This window comes from Argiope bruennichi, chromosome 1 (genome assembly GCF_947563725.1).
Source record: "Argiope bruennichi chromosome 1, qqArgBrue1.1, whole genome shotgun sequence".
Taxonomy (NCBI): Eukaryota; Metazoa; Arthropoda; class Arachnida; order Araneae; family Araneidae; genus Argiope; species Argiope bruennichi.
Window position 1 is genome coordinate 150,397,127 of NC_079151.1, and position 26,614 is coordinate 150,423,740.

At 29.0% G+C, this 26,614-nt stretch overlaps 1 protein-coding gene across 1 annotated transcript in view; it reads left to right on the plus strand.

Annotated features, from left to right (window-relative positions):
• Positions 1 to 26,614, plus strand: part of LOC129970282 (uncharacterized) — a 462,116-nt gene that overhangs the window by 430,835 nt on the left and 4,667 nt on the right. The window contains exon 8 of the mRNA XM_056084446.1: positions 14,835 to 14,988. Within this exon, the coding sequence (XP_055940421.1) occupies positions 14,835 to 14,988 (154 nt within the window). The remainder of the gene's footprint in view (positions 1 to 14,834; positions 14,989 to 26,614) is intronic.

The following is a 26,614-nucleotide window of genomic DNA, read 5'->3' on the forward strand; positions in this document are numbered from 1 at the left end:
GATGAAATATTAATCCATCAAGAATTGCTTACTATAATTTATAAAGTTAGAAAAAGTGTTAAGATATTTAAACGTTCCCCTAAAAAGAATGCCATATTACTAAAATATATACTAATTGAAAATAAAACAGAATATATATTAATATTAGATTCTATAACACGTTGGGACAGTTTACTCCAAATGATGGGACGATTTTTGAAACTGAGAAATCCAATCCAACCAATAATCGGCTTAAACCTGTAAATTAATTTTTCAGATAGTGAATTCGACTTAATATCCATAACTGCATCATCTCTACTTCCAATAAAACTGACAATTGAGGCAATTTTATTTTATTCTAATTTATTTACAGCTAAAGTAACAATAAATTTTATGTTGCAGTCACTGAAATAACGGCACATATCACTATCTGAAGAATTATATATTACATTGAAACATCGCACAGAAGAAAGGCATACCGAAATAGAAAATGTCTTATGGTATTTACATAATTATAATATTTTTAAAAATGGAAAGGAAAAAAAAAGAAAGAAAATAACCAATTCAGATCTGATTAAATTTATAGTAAATTTTCTTAAAATTTTTTTTGCCCACAAGCCTATTCACATTCAGAAGAATTCGGTTCAGTTATCGAAGATTATGATGATACTAATGTCGATAGCGGAAAGGAATTGTCTCTTGAACAAAAATTAGAATTAGCGGTAAATAAAAAAATTTCAACGAACCAAAATACAATACAGAAATCAGCTATATCAAAAACCATCTGACGAGAAATCGATTTATTCGAAGATGAGGGATTTAGAGGTAAATACTTGGAAAAAATATATCGCGCATTGCTAACAGTACCACCAACTCGTGTGGACGCCGAAAGAGCGTTTTCGACAGATGGTAATTTTTGCACAAAATTACTTTTCAGGATTAATGACAGTGTAATTGATGCATTATGTTTTTTGAGATCACTTTTCAAAAATTTTTAATTGTACCACAAACTGAATAGTGATATTTACACTTTTTTGTGATTTAATAAATAAGAAGTCCCTTTACTTTATTGTGATTCTTTATATAATGTTGTAATTTATAAGTTACAATTTTTTTTGTGATATTTACACTCTCAAATAAATCTGGCAAATAAAGCAAAGAAACACCTGTGTTTTCTTTCTTTTTCTAAAATTTCTAATACCGGTATTTAAACCGGTATCCTGGTATTAAGATCTAAAAAATACTGAATACATTTATTGAAATTTTGTTCCGATATTGCAATCCCTAGTCATCACTTTATCATTACTTCTTTTCTTCACTGAGAGCGCAGATTTGTGTCCAATTTGAGTATATGGCTATTATTTTTATACTGTATGGCAAGATGTTCAGGATAATGTAGTTGATTTTCTTAGGGAATTGCTAAAATTAGTATATTTTAAAGTTACAAAATTCTGAATAACGCATCATTCTTGTTTCTTGCGCAGTTTCAATATTTATTCTAATTATTTTATGCTGTTTTTAATTATAGATTAAATGAGGGTTTTTTAATATTATGGCGCATATACCACTAATGCGGCATTGCATTATTTTAGTGGAAGAACTTATATTAGTTAAAACTTATTAATTAATAATAAATTTTAAAAAATGTAAAATAGCACTTTGCTTAAACTTTAAATATTTAAACAAATATAAATAGCTAAGCTCTTCTTAAATTGTTAAATACGGTGGAGACCATCTGGACACTTGCAACTTCTGGCTACAAGGTTTGTTTCCAAGAGAGCAGCAGCTTTTTCCAGGAACTTCATTTGGTTGATCGTATCATTACTCCAGTAGGTCTTTGCTTTCTGTTTGGCATCTCGGCAGCTAAATGCATACATAAACTCCGAAGATGTTTTATTATAAGAACATTCAATATGCAATGATTTTAAAACACTTTTGTGACGGTATGCGTAATCATAAAACTTATTTAAGTGGTACATTTTCAAAATTCAAAAATATACTGGAATTATTTTAGTTAATACTATTCCTATAACTTGTTCAAATCTTGGATTCATTATTTTGTTTCGAATTACTTTTAGCTTCACCATGTTACGTGATCTGAAAAAAATGCATCAGTAGACGTAGAAATTTACCCCCCCCCCATCGCTATTTTGAACATTCTTGCTTAGTTTAGTTTAGTTTTAATATCATGTCGTTTTAAAGCAACTCTAGGGCTATTTTGGCACGGACATCGTAATTTTGAACCGCGGTCAAACTTTTTTGCTTAAAAATGTATCTGAATCTTTTTCTTTGTTTTATAACTTTTTCAGAAGTAATTTAATTTTAGTATTTGAAATATGCCACAGTTATATACAGCAAATAACTACTGAATAACATGCGCAGATACGTGTCAGTCATATCCAGCGTTTGGGTTCAGAATTTTTGTTTATCAAAATTCTTATAATAAACAGAAGCGTTTTTATTTATTTATTTATTTGATAATATATGGACAATGATAATGTCCCCATATTTTAAATATTTGATATCTTTGATTAACGTCCGGTTGGCTGTAATTATTAGTTGAGGATAATTTCAATTCTTATGATAAATTCAATTTTTATTATTTTCAATCAATGGTAAATTCAATTTTTATGATTAATTTGGCTATAAAGGAACCCACAATAAAATGTTTTTAAACTTCAAATTTCGACAAGTATTTCACTGTGCAATTTTTGGAGCCTTATTTTCTGACACTGAAATTTTATGCAGTGAATTGAAGTTGTTCCAAAATTTAAATAATATCTCAGATAATTTTTGTTTATTGATTAAATAAAAAAATCATTACGTAACAAAGGAATAGAAAACTTCAAATTAAAAAGCTATAATATATTATCAGGCATTAAATTGCATTTCGCAAAAGAGCAAAAGTTTTTGAAAATGTGAAGAATTGGGCGAATATAAATAAGAATCAATGACCTTTTAGTGATGAATTTATAATCTGTATTTTGAAGTTTTTCTTAAATTCATTAAATAAAATTAAAAATAAAAGTTCAACAATTTAACATATTTTAAAAAAGAAACTCTATTATTACCGAAACTTCATGACGTGAATATTAGCAATGATATTAAAGTTAAGGATGAAACATTTGAAGGGAAAATGTAGACGATTTCAGCTCTATTACAGTAATAGAAAGCATTGCTGCAAAATAAAAATAAATTTAAAAATTATTAACATTTATAGAAAAAGATTTATGGTAATTCATTCAGATCATTCAAAATATATTGACTGAAATTTTAAGAGGATATAAAAATCATTTTTATGCTTTAATAGTTTTAGAAATTCTAGCGGGAAAACACCAAATATATGCTCCATTAATGATTATTTGAAAATCTAATTAAAACATACATGTGTCATTTACAGTTGTTTAGAAAAATATTATGAAAAATTTAAGCCTATATTATAGTGAACACTGATATTCAGAAAAAGCAAAAACATCAGGAAGCACAAGCAGAAAGGTTTGTCTGAGAATTTCCATTTCAACAAACTAAAGATAATAGTAAATATTTCGAAAGTAAAGATAAAAATATTATTTGAAATATAAGATTCGAATTTGCCAAAACTAGGAAAAATTTAGGAGTTGTAAATAATAAATAAATAGCTAAAGAAAAATAAAAACTTGGAAAGAAATGAGTGCTTGAAAGACATTGCCACAATCATTAGACTCTCGTAGAATAGAATTCACAATGGTCGCTCACTTACAATTTTACATTTTTGTTCTTTGTTACAATTGTTCCTTAGCGTCGTATCTGTGCAAAAACAATTTTAAACAGCTGCGTTTCATGACACGAAAACAAACACGGGCTTTTGCTACTCCTTTCTCTGTTTTTTTTATTTTTCCTTTTGACTTAGGAAAGATACACGGAAAAAAAGCGCAGCGTCCGAAAAAAGACAATAAAATTTTTATTTATTGCAAAGTTCAAAAATTGCCTTTTTTATATATTGGAGAACATGGAGAGAACCCATAAATCAGCAGAATGAACTCAGCGTTATTCTTTTACGTTGAGATATACTGGCTTTGTTTTCATCCTTTTTATAAATGCTCCCTCCAAAAAAGATAAAATACAGAAAACGACGCAAATATACTGCAGAAACCTTCTGCACGAATCTTTATGCTGGCCCCAGATATTGCAATACGTGGAGAGATTCGTAAATGGTTTCTGAAAGATTTGTAAAGAGTTTTATGAGTTATTTCAGAAGCCGATAGCATATATTTGAGGGAGAGATGCAATGTAATACGAAGGCATTTTTACGTTACGGAAATGATTATTTTGTAAGAACAATAAAAAAGGCTCGTCAGAATTTGCCAACTTTTTTAAAGCGGTTTTCTTGGAGTTCTTTTTTTTTTTTTTTAATTTCTTAAAATATTGAATTATATTATCCCAATAAGGCGGATTTTAAGAAAACAAACAAATAGAAAGAAAAACGAAAAATCAAAATTTCTAGTCAGCATTCTTTCAGTATATCAATGCAGTTGTTAAATTCCAAACATAAATTGTTTGAACCAACCTTTGTTGGTTATCTTTGAGCTAATATAAAAATAAAATATTCATATTGTCGCAAATCACAACGAGCTGAGATTGAATTGTGTATAGAAACACAGTCAGAATTAATGATATGAAGAAAAACCCGTAGCAGTCTTTGTCTCGAAGATCAATGCGAAAAACTAAATGTTGTATTTTACCAAATTCACTGTTATTGTTTTTTTAATAAATGCATTGTGAATTTATTAATAACCATCCAAACTTATTTATTGAATCATTCTGATTTACCTTCCTAGAATCAGCTTTGATATTTAAAAGTTGAGTCAAATTATCCAATACGGTTTCATAAGAAATCTTCTGAAGTTGCAACAATTTTGGCACCGGAAACAAGTGGTCCAACTCAATTGTCAATGTAGATTAAATTTCGATTATGAAAGGGTGTAACTCTTTTTGGAAATTGTTAAGAAACTTGGTGGTTTTGAAATTGACTGTAGACATAGGTGATGAAGAGCTTACAAATTTCGGTTGTAATCAATAACTCGAATGAAAGACATGTGATAAGAATTTAATACACATTCTATGAAAAAATATTAAGAAGTAATGAAATAAGATGTTAAATGTATAGAAGAAATCTTTGAAAATGAATATTTTGAAATGGGTCTATTTAGAACTTAAGTATATAAGTCCTTAAAAGAATATAGAGAGATATCTCTGAGATCCTATGGAAAGAGTTGTAAAAAGAAAATAAATACTTTCTAAAATTTAATTAAAGAAATTTATTAATGGAATTATGGAATGGATAGGAGTCTTGTGAATGCTTAAATAGTGACATTCATTTAGATTCAGGAGATACATTTCAATATTTGTTACCATTTGCATTTGGAACATCAAATGCTCAAAGTATTGCTTTAAGCATCATATCTACTCGCGATTGGATAGTTGGAGTCACGTTTCGGGAAGAATAACATATTACTTAAAGTCTAAAAGTCCTTCAAAAAAGATTGAGACACTATAGAAATTCACAGGATTTCAAAATAATATATAATTTAAATATACAAATAAAATAAATGAAATATATCACATTTTAATAAAGGAAAATCACAATAACTCAAACAAAATGATTACAATTTATTATTTGCGATTACAATTTAAAATTAAAGAAATGAGGTCAAAAAATGTATTCACAAAATACACTATCCAATAAATCAAGAAAGAAAAATATGAATTTGAAGTGAATGTCTTGTTGAGCCACCGTTGCACGTTATGATATGTTACCATTTAAGATGGGTGTGATCCAAATTTATTCAAAATGATCTGTTTGTTTTTTTGCTCCCTCTTCGCTCGGCTATTATTTTAAACTCCTCCTTGTTAGAAATATTGTGTCCAGTTTTTTTTTTTGTCGCAAACAATCCCACGCATGCTCCATGGAATCAGGAACCGGACTCCGGGAGGAAGCTCCATCACGAAAGAACGGTGGAACCCTCATTTGTAAATGTCAGCAGTGTGTTTCGGGTCGTTATCCTGAACACATTTAAAATGTCTTGAGATTACCAAGTTGCTAGCATTTTGTCGTAAATTTCGCTTCAGAATGTCAAGATAGATTTATTTATTCATTTTATATAAGATAGATATATTTATTTATTTTATAACATCCAGGTTCCCCATACCAGAGCTTGACATGCAATTTCAGGTTAATTTTTTATCTGTAAATTTAGGAGTAAAGCTCCAAGTGTTTGATATACAATGCTGTATTTGGTTTGCTCAAAACTTTTTACTTGCAATCCAAAAATGTTATATTTGCTTTCATTCACAAAAATGTTTTCCAAAATTCTGTTGGATGTTTAACCAGCATTTTAGTAAATGCCAGCATAGCTTCTCTGATGGAGGACTCTCTCCGAGATACTCTGGCAGGATACTAAAGTTTTCTTAAAACATTTATAACAATTTTGGGATTTATAGATTTCCGGAACATTCAGAATTACAGATCTCCGGAAACTTCTTTTGCGTTTCAGAGTCCATTTACTGGCTAATTCTTGGATGAATGTGAATTTGTCTCATAATCCACCTCTTTTCACGTTTACTAAATGTCCTTGGATGCTCTGATCATTACTTGTTTTCAAAACAATTTTTGTTAAATTTTTGAATAATTTTATAAACGATAAACTTACTAAGCCTCAAGTTTTATTTTATTTATTATTATTTTTTTTACACTGAAATGATTTTCCCTATTTCCAATGACTAATGACTCTATTTCACGTATCAATCTAAATATCGTTATTTCTCGCCATTCTTCATTATGCAAAATGTATCGCTGATACTTTATGTCTTAAATTGTAGTCTAAAAACAATGAACAATAAATTAAATTTTTATTGTTGCGCTGTTTCGTACATTCTTTGTCTCAAAAGTGTCGCAATCCCTTTTGAAAATTTTGATTATATTTCAAAAGTTAGATAAAATTCTAACTCAGAAATAAAAGAAAATTTTCTTTACATGCTGCAAATCAAATGTTAAAATATTTTTGTTGATAAATTTTGTGTGGCTGTATGTAATTAATATTTTTATAGAGAGTTGTACGTACGTGCTATGCATGCCAAATATTCTAATACTTTTTGAGTGAATGCATATAATGAGTTTTTGAGGTTGATTTTATCAAGGCAAAACAAATTGGTAAAATCGCTGGCATTTAGAAGAAATCTATATTAATTGAGAAATTTAAAATTATTGCTAATATCCAAAAAGCCATTTTATAGATAGATAAGAAGAATTAAGACACAGATTATTGCGATGCCATAGAAGAAATCGAAACAAGCTGAAACATTGTTTTAGACCATTTAGAAAGACAGAGTGAAAAACCTGAAGAGAACAATTTAACAATGCTTTTCGCACATTATATGCTATTTAAGAACTGGAAAATAAAGAAGTGTTTGATATCAAACACAATTTCGAATCGCTCATTAAAAGCATGTATATATTTCAAGGATTGAATTCTTGTTATATTGGACCAGACTTATGAAAAATACAAAGAATTTTTCAATTTTAAAAATATATATACATATTGGCATTTTCTACTCATATCGCATAAACATTCTCCACTAGAAACAAAACTGGTACTCAAAAGATACACTTTTAGTGAATAGCAACCAAGAAATAAGAATTCTGTTGAACGGAATGTCCCAGCACACTTAAATCCTGATGCCTTCCCGCCAAATAAAATATTTTTCCGTTGTCCTAATTTCAAGAAAATGGTTTAAATGTCTTGAATGGCCGTATGATTCAGAAAATTTTAACGTAACGTTTCCACATCCATTGTAAATGCAAAAAAAAAAAAAAAAAAAAGATAAGTCAGCAAACATAAGATGAAAGAATGTCGTAGCATTTTAAGATGAAGACATAATTGATACTGATGGATAATTCTTTTGAACTTTCGAATCGGTGTAAGTGTTTTCTCTGTGATTAATGTGATCGATTGAACACTGCCTTTTAGCATCTTTAAAATTCTTCATCTTCATTTAAAGGTTCTTAAAAGTCCCTTTAATGAATTATCCCGATTTAACTTTTTAGCGTCAATATTGAGACTGAGTGAATAAATCAAACTATATTAGCGTTTCATAAGAAACCACCCGATACTGGAAAAGTTTTTACTTCTCTAATATATTTATATATACATATCAATTTGTCCGCATGAATAATTAATTACTACGAATAACTTTATGAAACATTTTAACTATGCATAACTTTCTAAGATGACACATTTATATACTACTAAAACACAAATGGTCTTCACGCTTCTTCAAAATTAGAACTTTAATATATAATTATAGTAGCTAATAAACTAAAACATTTCCGCTTTAACTTATGATTCACTAAAATTAAACAAGAAATAGATACGTTAAAAACTTGTGAGATTATGTTTATATAATGCTGAATGAAATACTGAAGGTTCAATTAGCACACAGTAGCCAAATGAATGTTTCATTTTTGGAACCATAAGGTTTAATGTTCGAAATCCTATTGCATGGAATATCTATCAATTACGTGAATCTGCAAACGCAATAAATCTCCTATCAACGGTTAAAGGTCTTCTCGTTACTATGTTGCGAAATTTGGAGAAAGAAGTGTGCGTTGCAAAGTCATCCTGAATATCTCATAGTGGTTCATGGCTGTCCCAAAATTATTATAATTTTATTCTAAAAAACGGACCTAAATATAACTGGACATCTAATTTAACCTCTGACACTGAATTTGCACAATTTCTAAAAATGAATGTTGAAACGTAACTATTAAGCACCTTTAAAAATTATGTTTGCAACAACACAATATCTGACGATATTTTTTCGATTTAAATAGAGGTTGAAGGCAGTTATAATTCCAATTCATTAAAAATATATTTGTATGAGGGATTTTATTGAAAACGATAGAAATTTATTGATGAATTATTTATATTTAAAAATACAAAAGAAATCTTTTAATGTCATTCTTTTTATCCTTTTTTTATGCAGAGGAATAGAGAAGCTATTATGATCAAGATTTAAATGGATGGAAATTCAATTCCATTTCCATAAAATTTCTCGTGTCTAAGTAATATTCTAAATTGAAATCTCGTCTTCTTATTATTAAATTCATATTTCCGTTGCTTTCTTACTTGTAGAAAACAAAAGAATAATTGAATCGATAAACGCCTTTCCTATTTCCAGACAATTTAGAAATAAATGGATTACCCCGTTGAATTAAATAATATTGTCGACGAATTCGATTTTTATAACACCTTGTGATCGTAAAAAAGGGGGAAGTATATTAAATTTGAAAGAATCTTTTAATTAAAATATGTCTCCCCCTCATCCATTTCTAGTGAATTCTACTCGATAAAAATTAAATCTGGCATTTTTTCTCTTGTTCATGCAAAAATAATTTTCCACCTGAGAAATAGTGAAAATTCATTTCTCATTTAAAGATGTTTGAATTGTTATTCTTCTTACTAAAAGAAGTAAATAAAATTTTCACTTTTACACCTTTTTCTTTATTTTAATCTTTATTTTTTTTATTTTGTGATCATTTGATAGGAAACCTGAGAACTTAGTTGAATTTTATAGGTGGTTTGAAGGACTTCGGATTGAAAACTTATTTCAGGAAGTTATTCGAAACAAGCTTATCGCCACGCATTAAAGTGTTAACGATAACACCACTATTCGTCGTCCACCATGGTACAATGATACTATTAAAGAAAACCCCTCTATTTTTCATTCAACATGACTTTTGGTTATGAAACTGTATATTGTAGCTGATGTAAAATTTTTGAATAAAAAAAATTATAATATTCTTATCAATTTTAACACTCTCTATAGTGGTTTTCTATAGTAACAAAACTAATTTTTAGCTGTTCTATGGTCTCTAGCTGCAAAATTAATTTTTCAAAATGAATTTAAAAACTTATTTTCATAAAGAGAAATATCTTCACTTTTTATGATATAATTAATCATACCAGCATTTTGACAATTATATTATTCTATCTAATCTAAAAGTGTCATTTTCGAGCAATTGAATCCTATCTGCATTTTAATTAATTTTTTTTTTGTAATTATACAACAAATAATATAATTCTATCCTGGTAATTTTTATTTTTTTAAATTTTGTTTCTCTTTTAATTTGCTTCCACAAGAGTTCTTAGTAATTTTCATTTCATCAATATAAAATAAGCCATCTGTTATTCCAATTCCATTCAATAATATATTCTATTATAATATTCAATATTCTTTAGATTCAATTCAATAATATATTCTAAGTAATTCTCTGGATTCAAATCTGTTATAGTGCCTGTTTAACTTTCCTTCTTTTACATGAATTTTCTGTTTATAAATAAAATATTATTGTTTCAAGAAGTGAATTTGGGTAATCTAATATATAAATTTACGATATATTTTAGGGCTTAAATGAAACAGCCGCATTTCTTAGAAACAAAAATAATAAAAAGCAATGTGAAATGAAATGGAGGCCATCATTTTTAATGGTTCTGTTTGAAGAAATCTTGATCCCTTTAAATATCATATTTTCTAATACGGAAAACAAAATGAAAAAAGTGAGAAAATAGAGTTTAAAAATTATTAGAAAATGAATTTTCCAAATAATATTTTAATCATTCATTGTTACAAAATTTTAATATAAATTATAGTATGATACTTTGTAATAAGCTTAAGGGTGAAAATCGCATCCTTATAATACCTCCATTAATGTAAATAGAGACATGAGTTAAGCAATAATGAGGAATGGAATGAATCTTTTGCCGCGGTTGTAATGCTACTCATTTTAATGAAAGATACATTCCTCTATTTTTTTGTCCTGGGTGCTGTTATTTCATAAGATTCCATTCGCTCGTATTGAAGCTTAGAATTGATTTTAGAGTAGTGTAATAACAAAAGCACCAAAAATGCATGCCATGTTATTTAAATGATACTTACTTATTTACAATTTTTGGCCAGTCTTTTAAAAATGCGTTTTATTATTTTTATCTAAACATTTATTACTTTTTATTTTGCTAAAATCCATAATTCATTGCTAACATTTTTTTAAAAAAAACTCCATAATATTAAACTATACTTGTGCGGGATAAAAGTATTTTTGACCTAAAGTAAGACACCCGAGTTAATTTATTTAGATATATAAATAGGAAGTTCTACGTACACAACCGTTTTTTTTTTTTTTTTTTTTTTTTTTGTACTTACACAACCTTCTTTTTTTCGTGATTTACAAAATAATTTGTGTTAAATTAGGAAAACAGCATAAATATTGCATTTATTAAAGTCTGATGAAATGTAATTACTTAAACAAGTTCATTATTAATTTTAAACTAAATCTCGTTCAATTTCTTTGACATTTTTTTATATCTATTGAATCTCACACACATACAGCTTTATAAATCATTTAATAATTTATATATTCGTTACATTATACTTCCAAAAAAATTCTTATATCTGTTTACAACATCACCATTCTCTTGAGGCTTATATCAGAGAATGAGATAGAAGGGCTCTACTCTATGGTATAAACTATAATGACTTTACTATGATTTTTGATTTGTGATAATATTACTATCTGAATGATTATATTGTTATTATATGATTGCCTACACCTTATTCTTTGAAATTACCTGCTTCTGAATATTAAAAACATTTATTTATTTTTCATGAAGTTTAGAAAGCTGTCCTAAATGACATTCCTAATTCCTCTTATTATTATTACTGTGAGTTTTTTCGTGACTTTATAATTAGTAATGCATTTAAGAGGAAATAATTGAGTTAACAAAAAAAAATTACTTCTTTATCACAAATGAAAGGAAGTCATTTAGCATATTTAAAACACTTTCTATTTGACTAGAATTAAATTTTTACAGCAAAAAAAGTGGTAACATTATTTTTTTTTCTTTTACTAAAAGTAATTTATGCTGTATTTACTTTTATTAGACTAAACCCACTTTTAATGTTTGTCTTCGCTACAAATCCATGCAGTGCCGCATTCCTCGTTATTTCTCAAAAGACTTTCTGTGAATTAAATTAGAAGCCGTCGTGAGTAACGATTCCCAGCAGTGTTGTTAATGATACCGTGATAATAATGGCCATAAAAGAGTCACAAAGAACTTTGTCGAGGTTTGAAAAAAGAAAGTCATTAAACAGGTGATACCTCTACTCCATCTCTCTGCTCTTGTTCTTTTTTTATTTCAATTGTCCGCTCTTCTTTCTTCTCAAGAACTTCACGGTTCCAGTTAAGTATTTCATCTATTGATATATTTTACCATCTGAGAAAGAGATTGCAAGTCATTATCATCAGGAAAGAAAGTGTTGGATAAAGCGATTGATACCCCCGAGGTGCGTTTCAAATGGGGAGGAGAGTCCCGCAAAGGAGGAAGGGGGTGGGGAATTTAAGAATATATGCCTGAATGAAAATAACTGGGAACGTGTTATGGAACATTAAGTAACAAGTTTCAGAGGGGATGTTGTAAAGAAAGGCGTCTTTGTTCCAATTTTCCATTTGCAGAAAAAGAATGATTAAGCACTTCAATGGGAAATAATAAATGGATTTCGCAACGTAATTATTATTCTAGTAAAAGAGATTTAAAATGTTGAACTACTGTTTACGCATCATTTACCCAAAACGAATGACAGGGAGAGAAGTACAAATGATAAATGGTCTGAGAACTAACTAAATGAATCGCATATCTGTTATCATCCTGATCACTTTTATTACATCGGTAGGTCTTATTTCTATTAATATTTTTAATCAATACTGTGAGGATATATCGAATTAAGCATAAATGTGTAAAAACATTTAATTTCATATACAGATTTAAATTTTGAATAAACTGTTTTGTGATACTCATGGAACGATCTTGTAATATAAAAAAATGTTTAATCTTCAACCGGCTTTAATGGTAATTTTATATCTATATTAATGGAATTTATCTACCATTTGACTACTCTGTCTACGCTTTTTTTAAGGTAAATTATAAACCAGAGAATGAAATCTCCTCATTTTTCGTGACGGTTTTTCTAAAGAATGTTAACCCTGACATATTGAACCATCGTCTAAGGAAGTATCTTGATATAGACATTTTCTGAAGCTAAAAGAATACGAAGAGTTATAGATTTTGCTGTAGATACCCACTCGCCCTGCATTTCATCTTTATCAAAAAGTAATCAAAATGTATAAAGAATTTCAATTTGATATTATTTTACTCCTGCATTAGTCGATTTGTCATTCATTCTTTCAAGTACAGTAAGTCACAATTGTATCCAAATATTTATTATTGCTCACATTGTGTAAGAGATAAATTCAAGGAAAATATGTCACAACTTGAAAGTGCATCCTCTAAAAATATGTAAACTGAATTCAACAAAAATCCATTTTAAAAAATTATATATTTTTTTTAATTTTCCAAATATTAAATTGAAGCTCCCGATTTTTAGTCTTTTAATCGATTTGAATTATAAAAAAGTTTCTAATTTAAAATTTTATGATCGGTTCAAGATAGTTGGGGACATGCAATAAAAAGATTTTGGTGCTGTTTCAATAAACGAAAAAGCTAGAAAATAGATCACGCTATTAATATTTTTCTTCATTCCTATTTTCCTTTCAATCATTATTATGGTAACTTTGTTCGAAAAAAGATTATTTTTTAAAAAATTTAACTTTTTGGAGCAGCGAAACACAATTAAGTGTGAATTTGAAGTGCAAGCTTTTATTTGCGTATTTAATTCAAATACACATTAATAAATAATAGTTAATTATTATTCTCAAGCCATATAATTTAATACAATCAGAAAATTAGTAAGTTTAACAATTAATATTGATAAAATAAGCTTTTATCACATGATTTGTAAGACATATGCTTATTTCCATAAAATTTCCTTTTTTTTAAATGTTAAAATTGTTAAAATGTTATCTTTTAAAAAAATATCAAATCATGTTTTAACTAAACTAAAAGACAAAATACCTGATGCTGTTCATATATGGGATCAAGTTTCTATCAAACAATATCTCAGAAAATTAAAAAAAAAAATGTATAGTCTTATATCTTTCTTACCAGAAAGAGCATTAATAAGAGCAATTAAATTACATAAACATTTTTAAGCGTTAGTTTCATTAAAAAAAGAAAACTAATATGAGTAGTCTCCCTGAAGCATCCTTGCATACTCTCCAATAAAGGTGCTATCCTCTGCTCCCACGTAAAAGTTTAGTCCAGCTGTGAGTGCCTTGCATAGCACTGACTAACGGCAACATCGTAATACATATCTTCAGGGTAAATCTAACAATTTTGATGATTTTTTTTTTCATACGAATATATATTTTGAATGCATTTTTACCAACCGAATAAAAACAAACATTTGGCTCATGACTATAGCTGTAGTCACATGATAATGCATTGAATTTCATGGTTTTAAGTGATTCCATTTATTAGTGAATGCTTAATAAAGGCCTGAAAAAGTACAGACCGACGGATGGTCTACCATTTGACAGATTTAATTCAAAATTTAATAAGTTTCTGCATTTTAGATGCTCAACATACGAATCAAATTTTATCCATGCAGTGTTTGTAGTTATCGAGTCCACTTGTGCTCGAACATTTAAACAGACATGTGAATGTATTTTCTAAATTTAGATAAATTTAAATGAATGTCGGAAGAAATGAAATCCAATGAATTATTGACTCAATTTTTGCCCAAATGTTGTAATGTTTATGAGATGTCATGTTCACGGATTCTATATGGGTTGGGGTTCTTCTTGGAATCGCGAAAACTTTACTATTTATTAGAAAAAATTGACGTCTTCAATGAATCTGTTTCAGGTGGAGTGTTACGGAGACGCCGATCAGACGGGTCGTCGCAAACGGGAGATTCCCAGATTTCTTCCGCACTATACGAACGAGGCTTTCGAAGTAGAAGTCTCCGCGTTTCTCAGACTGGAGCCGGATGTCGAGGGAGACATCATCTTCGAAGAGAGTAAGTGCATCTGTCCTCATTCAAAAGGCATGATTTATTCTGATGATGATGCAGAATGCAGAATTCTGCATCATGCAGCGTGAAATGGATTGCAGGTGAGCCATCTCTGAATAATACTCGGGAAGCGCACAGTATCCCATCAGATTGCTGTTTTTTTTTTTTTTTTAATTGTTTCATTTAAGAATCTTTCCCATTTCTCTTTCATTATAGATTCATAGTTCCCAAGTTAAATATTCAAATTTAACTATATTTCTGGCATAATGCGTTTAACCTACTCATGTGTTTTTGATAAATTAATTAAAGAAACAAAAATTGTCTAACATATGATACTTATTTTAAAATGGTTTTAAAATCTCCTAAGGTATAAAAATCCATAACGAATATCGTTAAAATGACAAACTTCACTGAATCATATTTTAAATTTTCAACAGCGACAAACCATCACCTCATAATATATAAAGTTTTTACAATCAAATTCCAACTTTTAAATGGGCATTAAAGGAAAACTATTGAACAAACTGTTAATAAACCTGATAATAATTTCCAGGCAAACCCAGGATTTTATTTTGCACACAAAAAAAGTTAAAAATTGCCCATTAACGGGTAATAGAGGGATATCCAGCATCTACAACGGTCATTGGCCAACATAAAAAGGATATGTTTAATTAAATGGTTGTATCAATACCGATAACTGCAACGTTTGGGCCAAATAAATCCATTACGGCATTTAACCAGTTCTATAGCAATATTCTAAAATCATCGTTCAGTATGATATGACAGCTGCTTTCCTAATGGGGCCATTTTTTATTGATGAACAATCGGCGACTGACCCTTGATTGTATATTCCTTCTAAGTGTATATTCCTTCTAAGAATCAATGTTACGTATCGAGACATGCCATAAGGACTTAACCAATTTATTTACGCACATACCTCCGTGCGTTGTGCTTATCTGTATGTATCCACTCTGAAAGTTCATATCAAGAGTTTTGAGAAAATTCCATGTAATCATAACTACAATATGCATTTATTCAAAATAGTTCTGTTCTAAATCTTAGAAAGAGAAGAACTTCCATCAAAGAAATATGCTTTTGATTTTGAATTAGTCACTACTGTCATATTCTCTGAAATGAATCAAACGCGTGAATATTGCCCTTCAAAAATATTCATTATAAGTAAGTACTTAAGTAACTTCCATTTCTTTTTCAATCTAAACCATTTACGATTGTCAAGAAATAAAAGTATAAGATTAAACAGCTGTATATATTCCAAAAAGACCTTTAGTAAATAGTTAAAATTTTCAATTCTAATACCTTACAAAAGACTAATCACAAAAGTGGTTTCGAACATTAATCAAATACAAAGCATATGAAGACTTTTTATATTTTAAAAAAGAACTCTAATACTAATGATGTCCATACAGTAGTGAGAATACATAATTAATCCAGGCAAATATAACAAGATTTATAACTAGGCCATGTATTAAAAAGGCCATTTTGCTATAAAAATAGGCAGTGACAAATAAATTGGATCATTGATTGAGCATTCTTTTTTAAATTGCTTATTTTATTCGAGTAAAAAAGTAACTATTTTACAGGAGAAAAAATAATTTAAATATTTGAAAAGCAAATTAATTGTAATCATTATCTAACTTAAAATAAAATACCATATGTCTATGCTTCATATCCTAAAAGTGAATTTGAATTCCTGGAGCGCAATGATTTTTGAACTATTCAATAGTAGCATTTTATATGGTCACGAACTGTGTTCCTCTGAATTCGCGTGAAATTACTTTTGACCCATATCGACGGTTTCTTAACATTACCTTCTAACGCGCAATTAATTCGCCTACGATTTTGAGGTTGCAGCAGCAGAAATTTACCCACACATTCAACTACCCGTGGCTTCGCATCCATCTCCATTTCACTGCATAAACAGGGCCTCCGGTCATGCATTAGGGCACTCGCAAACAAGGGCCTTCCAAAGGCAGCCGAAATTATTAATCCGCAACCAGCAGTTAGATGCCGCTCCAACTGCATTTACGAATATTTAAATGAGGACGCGGGCTGTATTGGGCTTCATTTGCATTTGTCATCCGGCACGGTTTTCACACAAATGGATTGCTGACCGCCTTGCTGCCTGACGGCATCCCTGATACTCCCCGAACTGAGAATAACATCGGACCAACTGGTTTCTGAATAATGCGATCTGGAAAGTGCGTAGGGTTTGGCAGGAAAGAGTTTTCGCAGAACAGCGTGTTAGTGGGCTTATTCATATATGCGTATACAACAGACAAGAATTGGTTGAGAAAATCAGACTATCTTGGTCTGCCTTGTCGACAAATGAATGTTTCTAAAAGTGGAAAGTTCCTTCATTTTTTTTTTTTTTGAAAAAATATATAAGTAGCCAGTAAGTAGCCTTAGAATAAAAGTTTTTTTGATTTGAGACAAAACTATTACAAACTTTTCAGCTCTAGATACATTTTGAGTAAAATATATATATTTTCAATTCCCATTGAATATGGTTATTTTGTAACATCGATTGTCTTAGAGAATTAGCTACATATCTTTGACAAAAATGCATATTAGATGAAATAAAACTATCTTTTCCCAGACATCTTAGATATCAACAAACAACAGAACTATGAACATCCGAAAGAGACGCATTTTTATGATTAATTCTTCTTATTATTTTTTTGTTTCCTTTTTTATTAGAAATAGTCAAATGTATCTCACTTTATTTTACTATATCTCAATTCGCTCACCACATCGAAGCAGTTAAATATGCATCTCAGTTTCCAAAATTCAGCACTTTTAAAATACATGTTGACCATAGAGCAAGTATCATGGCATCCTTTAATTCAGAGAGTACAAAGCAAATAGCAAGATAAATTTTTAGCGTTCGGTTTTCAAATCCAACAGTAAAAGTCTCATGGGTAAAAGTACATGCAGGTAATATAGGCAATGGAAACGCATACCAACTGGCGAAGGACGCAATGCGAAATCGGCAGTTTTATATGCAAATAACGCTTCCTGATACACATATAAAAGACCTCCTTCGGAAAAGCATGCTGAAGGAATGGTATGGAGATAGTGGAGCAATGGTGATACTCGCAGAAAAGTTTTAAATACCCTGCCTTCAGTTAACTTTCAACCCACTCACTGGATTAGAGAGGATATTATTTTCTTCTCAGGACACGGCCCTTTTCCTGCTTCCCTCAAACGTTCAATCTGTCGGAGAGTGATCAGTGCAATTGTGGTGGGATTGGCACATCTCTTCATTATGCTACGGAATGCGTCCTCACAATCTCTTTGCATATCAAAAAAAAAAAACATCACCAAGTCATGAACAAGAATGGCTGAAAACAGTCGCTAATAACTTCCTTTCGGGTCAAAAAAAAGCGCAGGATAATTAAATTTATGATCGAAAATAGAAACCTATTCTTACGTCCCTATCTCTCAACATCAGTTGTCATACTCATAAAGACTAAGGGGAAAAAAACAAGCACCACAGTTTCTTCACATACATATGCATTCATAAATATCAACCAAACAGAGTTTTTCTTGGTTACCATAAACCTAATTATCTTCCATTTGATTTTTATAACTGCATCCTCATCTATTATGTCATGATAATAAGTGAAAACAGAATTCATGTGTTGTTTTCTTACATTTTAGCTTTCTGCATATTATTATTCCAAATTATTTTTTAAAGTTGAAAATCTTTGTAAACAGTTTCATCTCAATACCATTTCTTATATACTTCCAAATTCTGTACTTATTTATGTTTTTTTTTTTTTTACTGTAAATATTTTGGTATTTAAATAAAATTCCAGTAACATGCCCACCAAACCGTTCAGTGACCAGAATGGTCACGGATACGGGGGTATGAAGCGGCGTTCTGTTCTGTTAAACACTTTAAAAGCACCTTGAAATGTATATTATGTATTATTTGAATTGCAATTCTTAAACATTTGCGATACGTCATGTTTTGATGTAGTTTCCAACAAGCTCAATTCCAGATACAAGTTAACAGTGAGCCTGTAATTTAAATCCTCATGAAATACAGATATATTTATTTAATTAAAGTGTTTATTTCGCGCATTTTGTTTTGCATGTTTATTTCCTCCCCCCCCCATCTTTTAAATGCTTAACTATGACATTCCAGAAAAGATCTATAAACATGTTATAAAACGTTTAGGGTGACTTCATTGAAAAACTCCGTTATCATGTGTTTTAGAATTCCAAATCTACAATAGGCCTTTGAAACTATAGAATCAATATGTTGGGTGATATCAAGTTTAAAATCAAAGATGATTCTCACAGCTGTGACTGAATATGAGCGGATATGATACAAATGCTTAACTTTGCTAGTATAATTAAGAGTACTACATTAAGAAATTTTCAGTTGTTGTCTATGTACCACTTAAATAGAATGTCATGATATCGCTATATATGAAAGGGCAGCATCTAAATTAGAATATATTGAACTAAATAACTTCAAATAGTCAACAAATAAAAGGCACTCAGGATATATACTAAAAGCTTTAATAAGGTCATTAATGAATAAAATAAAAAAATCAGAGGTTATTGTTTCTGTAGTATAATATCAAATATTGTTGAGACGAAAAAATTTGGTTCTGAAAAATCTTATGAATAATGTATTCAATATTCATATACGTAAGATTTCAAAATAGCAATAAGAGGATCGCTTTTACTTTCTTGTGCATCAATTTTTTTTCAAAACGTTTACTTTGCATTTTGCACAATTCCATTTAAAAGAATAAAAGTTAAGCATTTGTATCATATCCGCTCACATTCGGTCATAGCTGTGAGAATCATCTTTGAATCTAAACTTGATTTTACCCAACATATTGATTCCATAGTTTCTAAGGCCTATTGTAGATTTGGAATTTCCTAACTCATGACTACGGAATTTTTCAATGAAAACATTATGAACGTTTTATAATCTTTTCTGGAATGTCATAGCATTGTTTAGGATACTGATTTTTAGTAATTAAATTTCTGAGCGAATTTAAATCACATTTTTGCGGTACTTAATAAGAAAAAATGAATTTTACTTTCGAGATAGATCCTCTTCTTGTCTATATGATACCTTTAATTAAATTTGTTTGCAAATGAGATGTTCTTTTCTTTTGTAAGGATATGCATGATTCGATCAATTTTACAAGTAGCTTTTGCCGAACCTATCAGAATTTTAAGGAACCAAGATATTTTTCCAAATATGTATTATTCTAAACTGGAAATTTGTAATTTAATTGTGACGATATTTTTTGTCTTTGGGTGTTTTTGTAATTGCATTTTTTCGTGTGAATCATTTAGGTGCTACTATGTCATCTCTCTGCGTTTGTAGTTAACACATTCTGTAAATGGGATCCTATCTGTAGTGTGCTTACGTTAACTAAATATTGAATTAATACTTTTAAAACTATTGATTAAAATAAAAATGTTTTAAAATAAATAAATTTACAATGTTCTATGAAACAATATCTATTGTTTTCTAACATTCATCTAGAAAAAAGGCATGAACTTGTCTATGTAACAAGTTTTTATTTTTTATGAATCTTTTGTTAAAGAAATAGATGTTAATTATTGAATGAGTTTTAACAAAATTTATTATCCCGTTCCTTAACAGCTTTAGTTTGTTCCTTTCTTTGAAAATTTCAGTTGTTAAAAAGATATTTCGTGATTAAAATTGATATTAAGCAAAGGAAGGCCAAAGAGACATATGGAAAAAGAATGGTAATCAGTTCATACAGTAGTTGTCAAAATTAGAATAAATGAATACCGCATTCAGAAGTGGGATAAATTATTGACCAGGAATGGTGAAAATATTCATCATTTTCATATGTTATTCTCTAATTGCATTTTGCTCAAATACAGAGGTAGCATGAAGTAAAGGTTCTGATCGTCTGGATACTCAACAAACTGTAATAGAATGTTCCAACGGAGGGACAAATTAACTGTGGCTCAAGGACTAATTTTTAAACATTCGAAAATGTCATACAAGCTCCATATAGATAAATATTTTTATTGATACAAAAAATTATAAATTTTGTTATTTCAGTCAATAAACGTAATTCTAAAAAAATAATGAAATTTAAATTCTGATAGAGTTTTCGGGTACTCTGAGATTTTATTATTATATAATATTTGAGAGTTAATATTCAAAGAAAATTTCTCTGGTAAGAGGCCAAAACTGATAGAGTTGAGAAACTTTGAATGAAGGATTTTAGTTCATTTCAATAGTTGCTCCAAGGAAGATGGCCAAATCATCATCTCAGTTTCCTCGAAGTAGTTAATGCGTGATGTAAAATACTGAAGTTCGAAGTTTTGAAAGTGGGTAAATTTTTATCGTAAAAGAGAGTTTTTTTTAAATATTAATACATCAAGAATATTTTACTATATATGACTAATAGGATAATTGTATAAAATCCTTTATTTTTAAAGAATTTCTTTCAGAAGACGCTAATTGATTGAAATAGTATAAAATATAATTTTTCACACTGTTTGAAGCATTTTTGAAACTGCAATCGTATGCATACCGCATTTTTGTTGGAAATTAACTATTGTAATCGAAATTAGAATGGACACAATTAATCATATTGCTACTATTAAAGACATCGTCAATGCTTTGTCATAAATTTTACTTCGTTCTTACTTTTGCAGATTTTTAACCGTAAGTAGAATTTAAGAACTTAGAATTTGTCACTAAATATCACATGAAAATGCAAATCAAATTCTTACTTAATACACATAGCTGTTAAATTTTCATTCCATGAGCAATGTTATTAAAGTAAAATGAAAATTTAATACTTTTGCAGCGCTGAAAGTTAACTTCCAAGAAATAATAGTGTCTGAGAGTAATTTAAATCATTTGCATTATCAATTCTTCAGAAATGGGAAGGCATTATACGAATATATTAATTTTTCATGGTTCTGTGCAGTAGAATAACGCCGACTATTTTTCGCTCTCCTCGAGCAGTGAAGAAAACAGTATCGCGAGCACAAAAAAAAAAAAAATTTACATTAAAAAGAAATGTGTGCACAAAATTAGCATTTGAGTCGAGATAAATGTGCAATTTCATCATTTTAATTACTTTCTTAAAAAATTCCCTAACTAATATTACAACATTTCTTTTTTCCCCCTTCCATTCTTTTTTCGCCCTTAAGGAAAAGAAATCTTGATTATAAATCATGAATGATTCTAGAAATAATTTGCATTTATCAAAGTTGTTTGAATATGAGGGATAAAATATAATAGGAATAAAGTTAGGAGTAAAGTAAAATGTAAAGAATGTTTGTTTTTTGAGCATTTTAATTTTTAATGGAATCAGTGCATATAAAAGTAATTAAAATATTATCTGACCTTCTCACATTTGGATCCCTTCCTTTTAAAAAAAACTTTGAATAGGTAAGTCTTCATTACGTTTTTTATGAAACGCATTTGACCAAAAAAGATTAAAAGAAGATATATATATATATATATATATATCTTCTTTTAATATATATATATATATATATATATGGAAAATTCCTACTGCAAAATCCGTTTTATAAATAAAGGATATTATTTTAAGGGAGTTTTTATCATTTAATAAATTTGGAACTCTCAGATTCAATTATTTTCTTAAAGATCATTACATTAAGTCTCATTTGCACTATCATCTGCTAATTACTTCTCCACAACAGCGAAAAAAGCATTGAAATTCAGAGGGCATTTTAAGAGTATAAAGGATCTTTCCGTATGAGGTGAATCTTCGGCAGAATAGCCTTTCGAATTGTTTTGTTGCCACTAGAGCATTTAGGTTTAATTCTTGAAACTGAATTATATAATTGAACCGTAAAATGACTTTTTAATACAGCAGTAAAACTTTGCAATAAAAAATTTTAATTTTTGTTTAAGAACCTGGTGTGTTATACTTATTCAGAGGCTCCTCGATTATTGAAACAAAAGAATTTATATTCATTTTGTAATTAAAGCCACTTCACAGAAAAATTATCTATTACTAATGCAAAGCTCTTTGTGGAAGTTCAGAATCGTTCATTTGGTATTTACCGAAAAGAAGCATCCGAAAAAATCCATGCAATCAAAGAATAAATAGAACAGAATACTCTTTCCAGATATTTTTTGTTTGTTATTGAACAACATTTGAGATTCCGTATATTTGTATACCGAATAGTTATTTAATATATTTTTTCTCAATCATTTAAAAACAGAAAGAATAATTTTACTATTTTATGTATAAACATGTTTTCAATTTATGGTTTTCGCAGACTGTTATTGTTGTTGCCCGTTTCCTTTTAATGTACGATGCGCTAAATTCTTTCTTTCATTTGCGCCATAAGAATATAGTTTTCTGCCTGTGACATGCTGCAGTCTTCAATGTCTCAGAAGAATCTTCAGGGGAAATTTTTGGCATTGCGGGAGGTTTATACTCCATAAACAAATACATACTGAAAGAAGAAAATACAAACTTCATGTCACTTGATGGCTTTGAAAAATTTCTATATAATGGAGAAGAATTTCTTCTCCGTGCGTCAAAATATGTCAATGCGTCTTTTGTATGCGTGTCTATAAAGAATATCAAATAACGTCAGACAAATGAAATTTTTTTTAAAAAAAAGTACTTTTGGATACATATTTTATTCAAGAAATTCATGTTATTTAGATAAAAAAATGATTACATTGCTGTTGTATTCATTCTTAAGTGTTTGCAATTATTTAATAATTTACCTTCTATCAATCAACTGTAATAAATAAACTCCTTAGAGCTTTTTTCAAGGCAAACTAAAAACCTTATCGGCCATGCCGTTGATTCATCCCTTGCTATCAAAAATATTCTAGAAGCATGGTACCTTATTCATCTTTCTTTTCTTTTAGTAATGCACATCAAACCATAAAAAAATGCTAAATCATGAAAGAAAATTGCATTTATTTCTTTTATAATAAGTACGCTGTTTGCGATAAATATCAGAATTATTATGATATTTAACATCCCTATTGTAGAATAAATGAAAGTCAAATATAATCATCCCCTTAAATACAAATAAATTACGTTTCCTATTCCCTTAGAGTCATTTTGAAGTTAAGGGAAAAATGATCCCTTAGTCACCAAACTTTAAAAAAATGAGAAAATTGGAGGCTACTTGCGCTATCATTTCATGATAAATACATATATATATAATCCGTATTGAAATTTTACATACTTATGATGAGTTGAATTATTAAACTTACTGCTAGTATTCAAATTTTTTTGCAACATATAGAAATATTTTTAAAATAATGAATAATAAATATAAGTCATTTGATTTGAGCAATCCAATAAATAATGGATAAAACTCGTATAACTACAAAAATATTTAAGGTTCGAATGAAACAATATCGATATTTTTGATAGCATATTCTCTCAGGAACATGTCTATTTTTAAAATTAAATACCTTTAAGCACGAGATATTTTTAATGTTATATTTTTTTCTTACAGTCAACATTCTGAATATTTCAAACCGACCTTCTTCTCTGCAAATTACTAACACACATTTTGAATATTGCGCATTTCATCATTATTCATTTTATTATTATTTAATTATGGAAGCTTTGATTTTCCTTTCTAACTGACAGAAACAAAAACGATTTGAAAATTCCATTTCCTCTTTTCCATTTTAAGTTATGCGATTTCCTCTAAAGCATCTCAGTTTAAACTTCAGCGACGTTACAAATTATAATGTGTTTCCAATTATTATAGATAAGTTAAAATATTGTAATTATATTTATTGTCGTATGCATTTTTTTATTTTCATTGAATAAAAACATTTGAATTTATGTAGCTAACATTATTAACTAATAGAAAGGATAATACACATAATAACACACTTGAAATAAACGGATTATGCTGCTCATTTCCCAAAAATTGATTATTTTTTGCAATTAAAATTTTGTATTCACAATAAGTTTTGTACAAGTTTACTAATTATTCTATCGGAATTTTAGAGCAAACGTTAAACTTAACACATTATGAATAACATATTTTCTATTTGTCAACATGCATTCATGATTATGAAGCTATCTGTCCCCACAATATAATTCTCAAAGAACTATTGAATGTGAGGAATCCAGCAGATCTCAATTTCACCAGAAATTATCAAAAGTAAAGTGCATTTTTGATACATGTGCTACAAATCTTCAGCACACAATCGTGAAGACGGAGGGTGGTTTAAATTAAACTTGAAATTATACCCTTGGAGAGTCGCCCTATTTGCATGTGCTTTCATCAAACCAGACAGCTATATATCGGACTCCTTTGTAGAATGTTGTATTCCCCCAAGTCAGAAAAAGACTGTTAATAAAAGATCTGTGATTAGATTCTGCATGCTTTAAAATCCAGTATTGGCAGTGATTTTTTTTTTTAATGAAATTCCAGAATTTCTCTTATCGTTCGTCTTTAGATTAAACTTAGTGTTTTACCTTCAGAATATTAAAAAAATACGAGTTTCATTCTTTTGCAGTATTATATATATGAATAATACTCATGGCTTGCTGAATGTTTTTAGAGTGGCAATTTTTCATTTTTATACTTTAAATCGAAGAACTTCAACTCATGTTTTCGATTTATAATGAAGCTGATTGATAAATTTATTTAACAGGCAAATATTTATGATGTAATATCAAATATGACATATAGTTTTATGAATATTAGATTATTTTTATAATTACCAACATGATTGAAACAAAAGTGAACAGAAAAATATGAGGTTACCCATTAATATTATTTCATCTGAAAATCATAGACTTTCATTTATTTCGTTCAAACTTTGGCATGATCACCTTGTGGATACTAGATAGTCAATTCAAAATCTTAAGATGCAAAACAATACTGACAATTTGAGGGTTTAATATATATAAATAGAAAATAAATTTATTTTTAATATATATTATAAATATCCATATATGTATGTTTATAATATTTATTTCATGATTGCGTTTCATTACTGGAAACGTGCAATGGTAGCAGAAAATCTGGATTCAGATGTTTAGACTCAATAGGAAGTTCAAAAGGATGCTAAAGGGAATTCCCTTAAACTTTTTGCCTCAGACTCTCTGGAAACGCATGAATGTCAGAGCCAATGAGAAGCATTAAAAAGTTTTTTTAAGTTGTTTCCACTTTTTTCCTTTGAAAAATGTCACAGTTTTGAAACAGGCCTGATATCTCTATGAAATTCTAGTACCAATTCCAACTTCCAAATAATGGTTTTTATCAGTTAGTGATTCAATTGGATAAAACGATTTCAAGTAATACTCATAGGAAAACTCTCAAATAATTAATCTTTCTATTTTCAAATATCTTTCATAATTCAGGGATGAATGTATACATTCTATTACGAGGAAAAAATCCTAATTAGAAATAAAAATCACGGAGTAGGCGGCGAGTTTTTATTGAAGCTCTCGGTATGGCATTATTACAAAAGCATATTTATAGAAGAAATGTGTTCTCTTTTCAAGAAGCTGCAACTAAATTAGTAAAAAGTGCACAAGGGCAACTGAAAAGTTTTGCAAATTCTGCTACCGAAATACAAAGCTCGGCGAGCTTGAGCGGAAAAAGAAATATC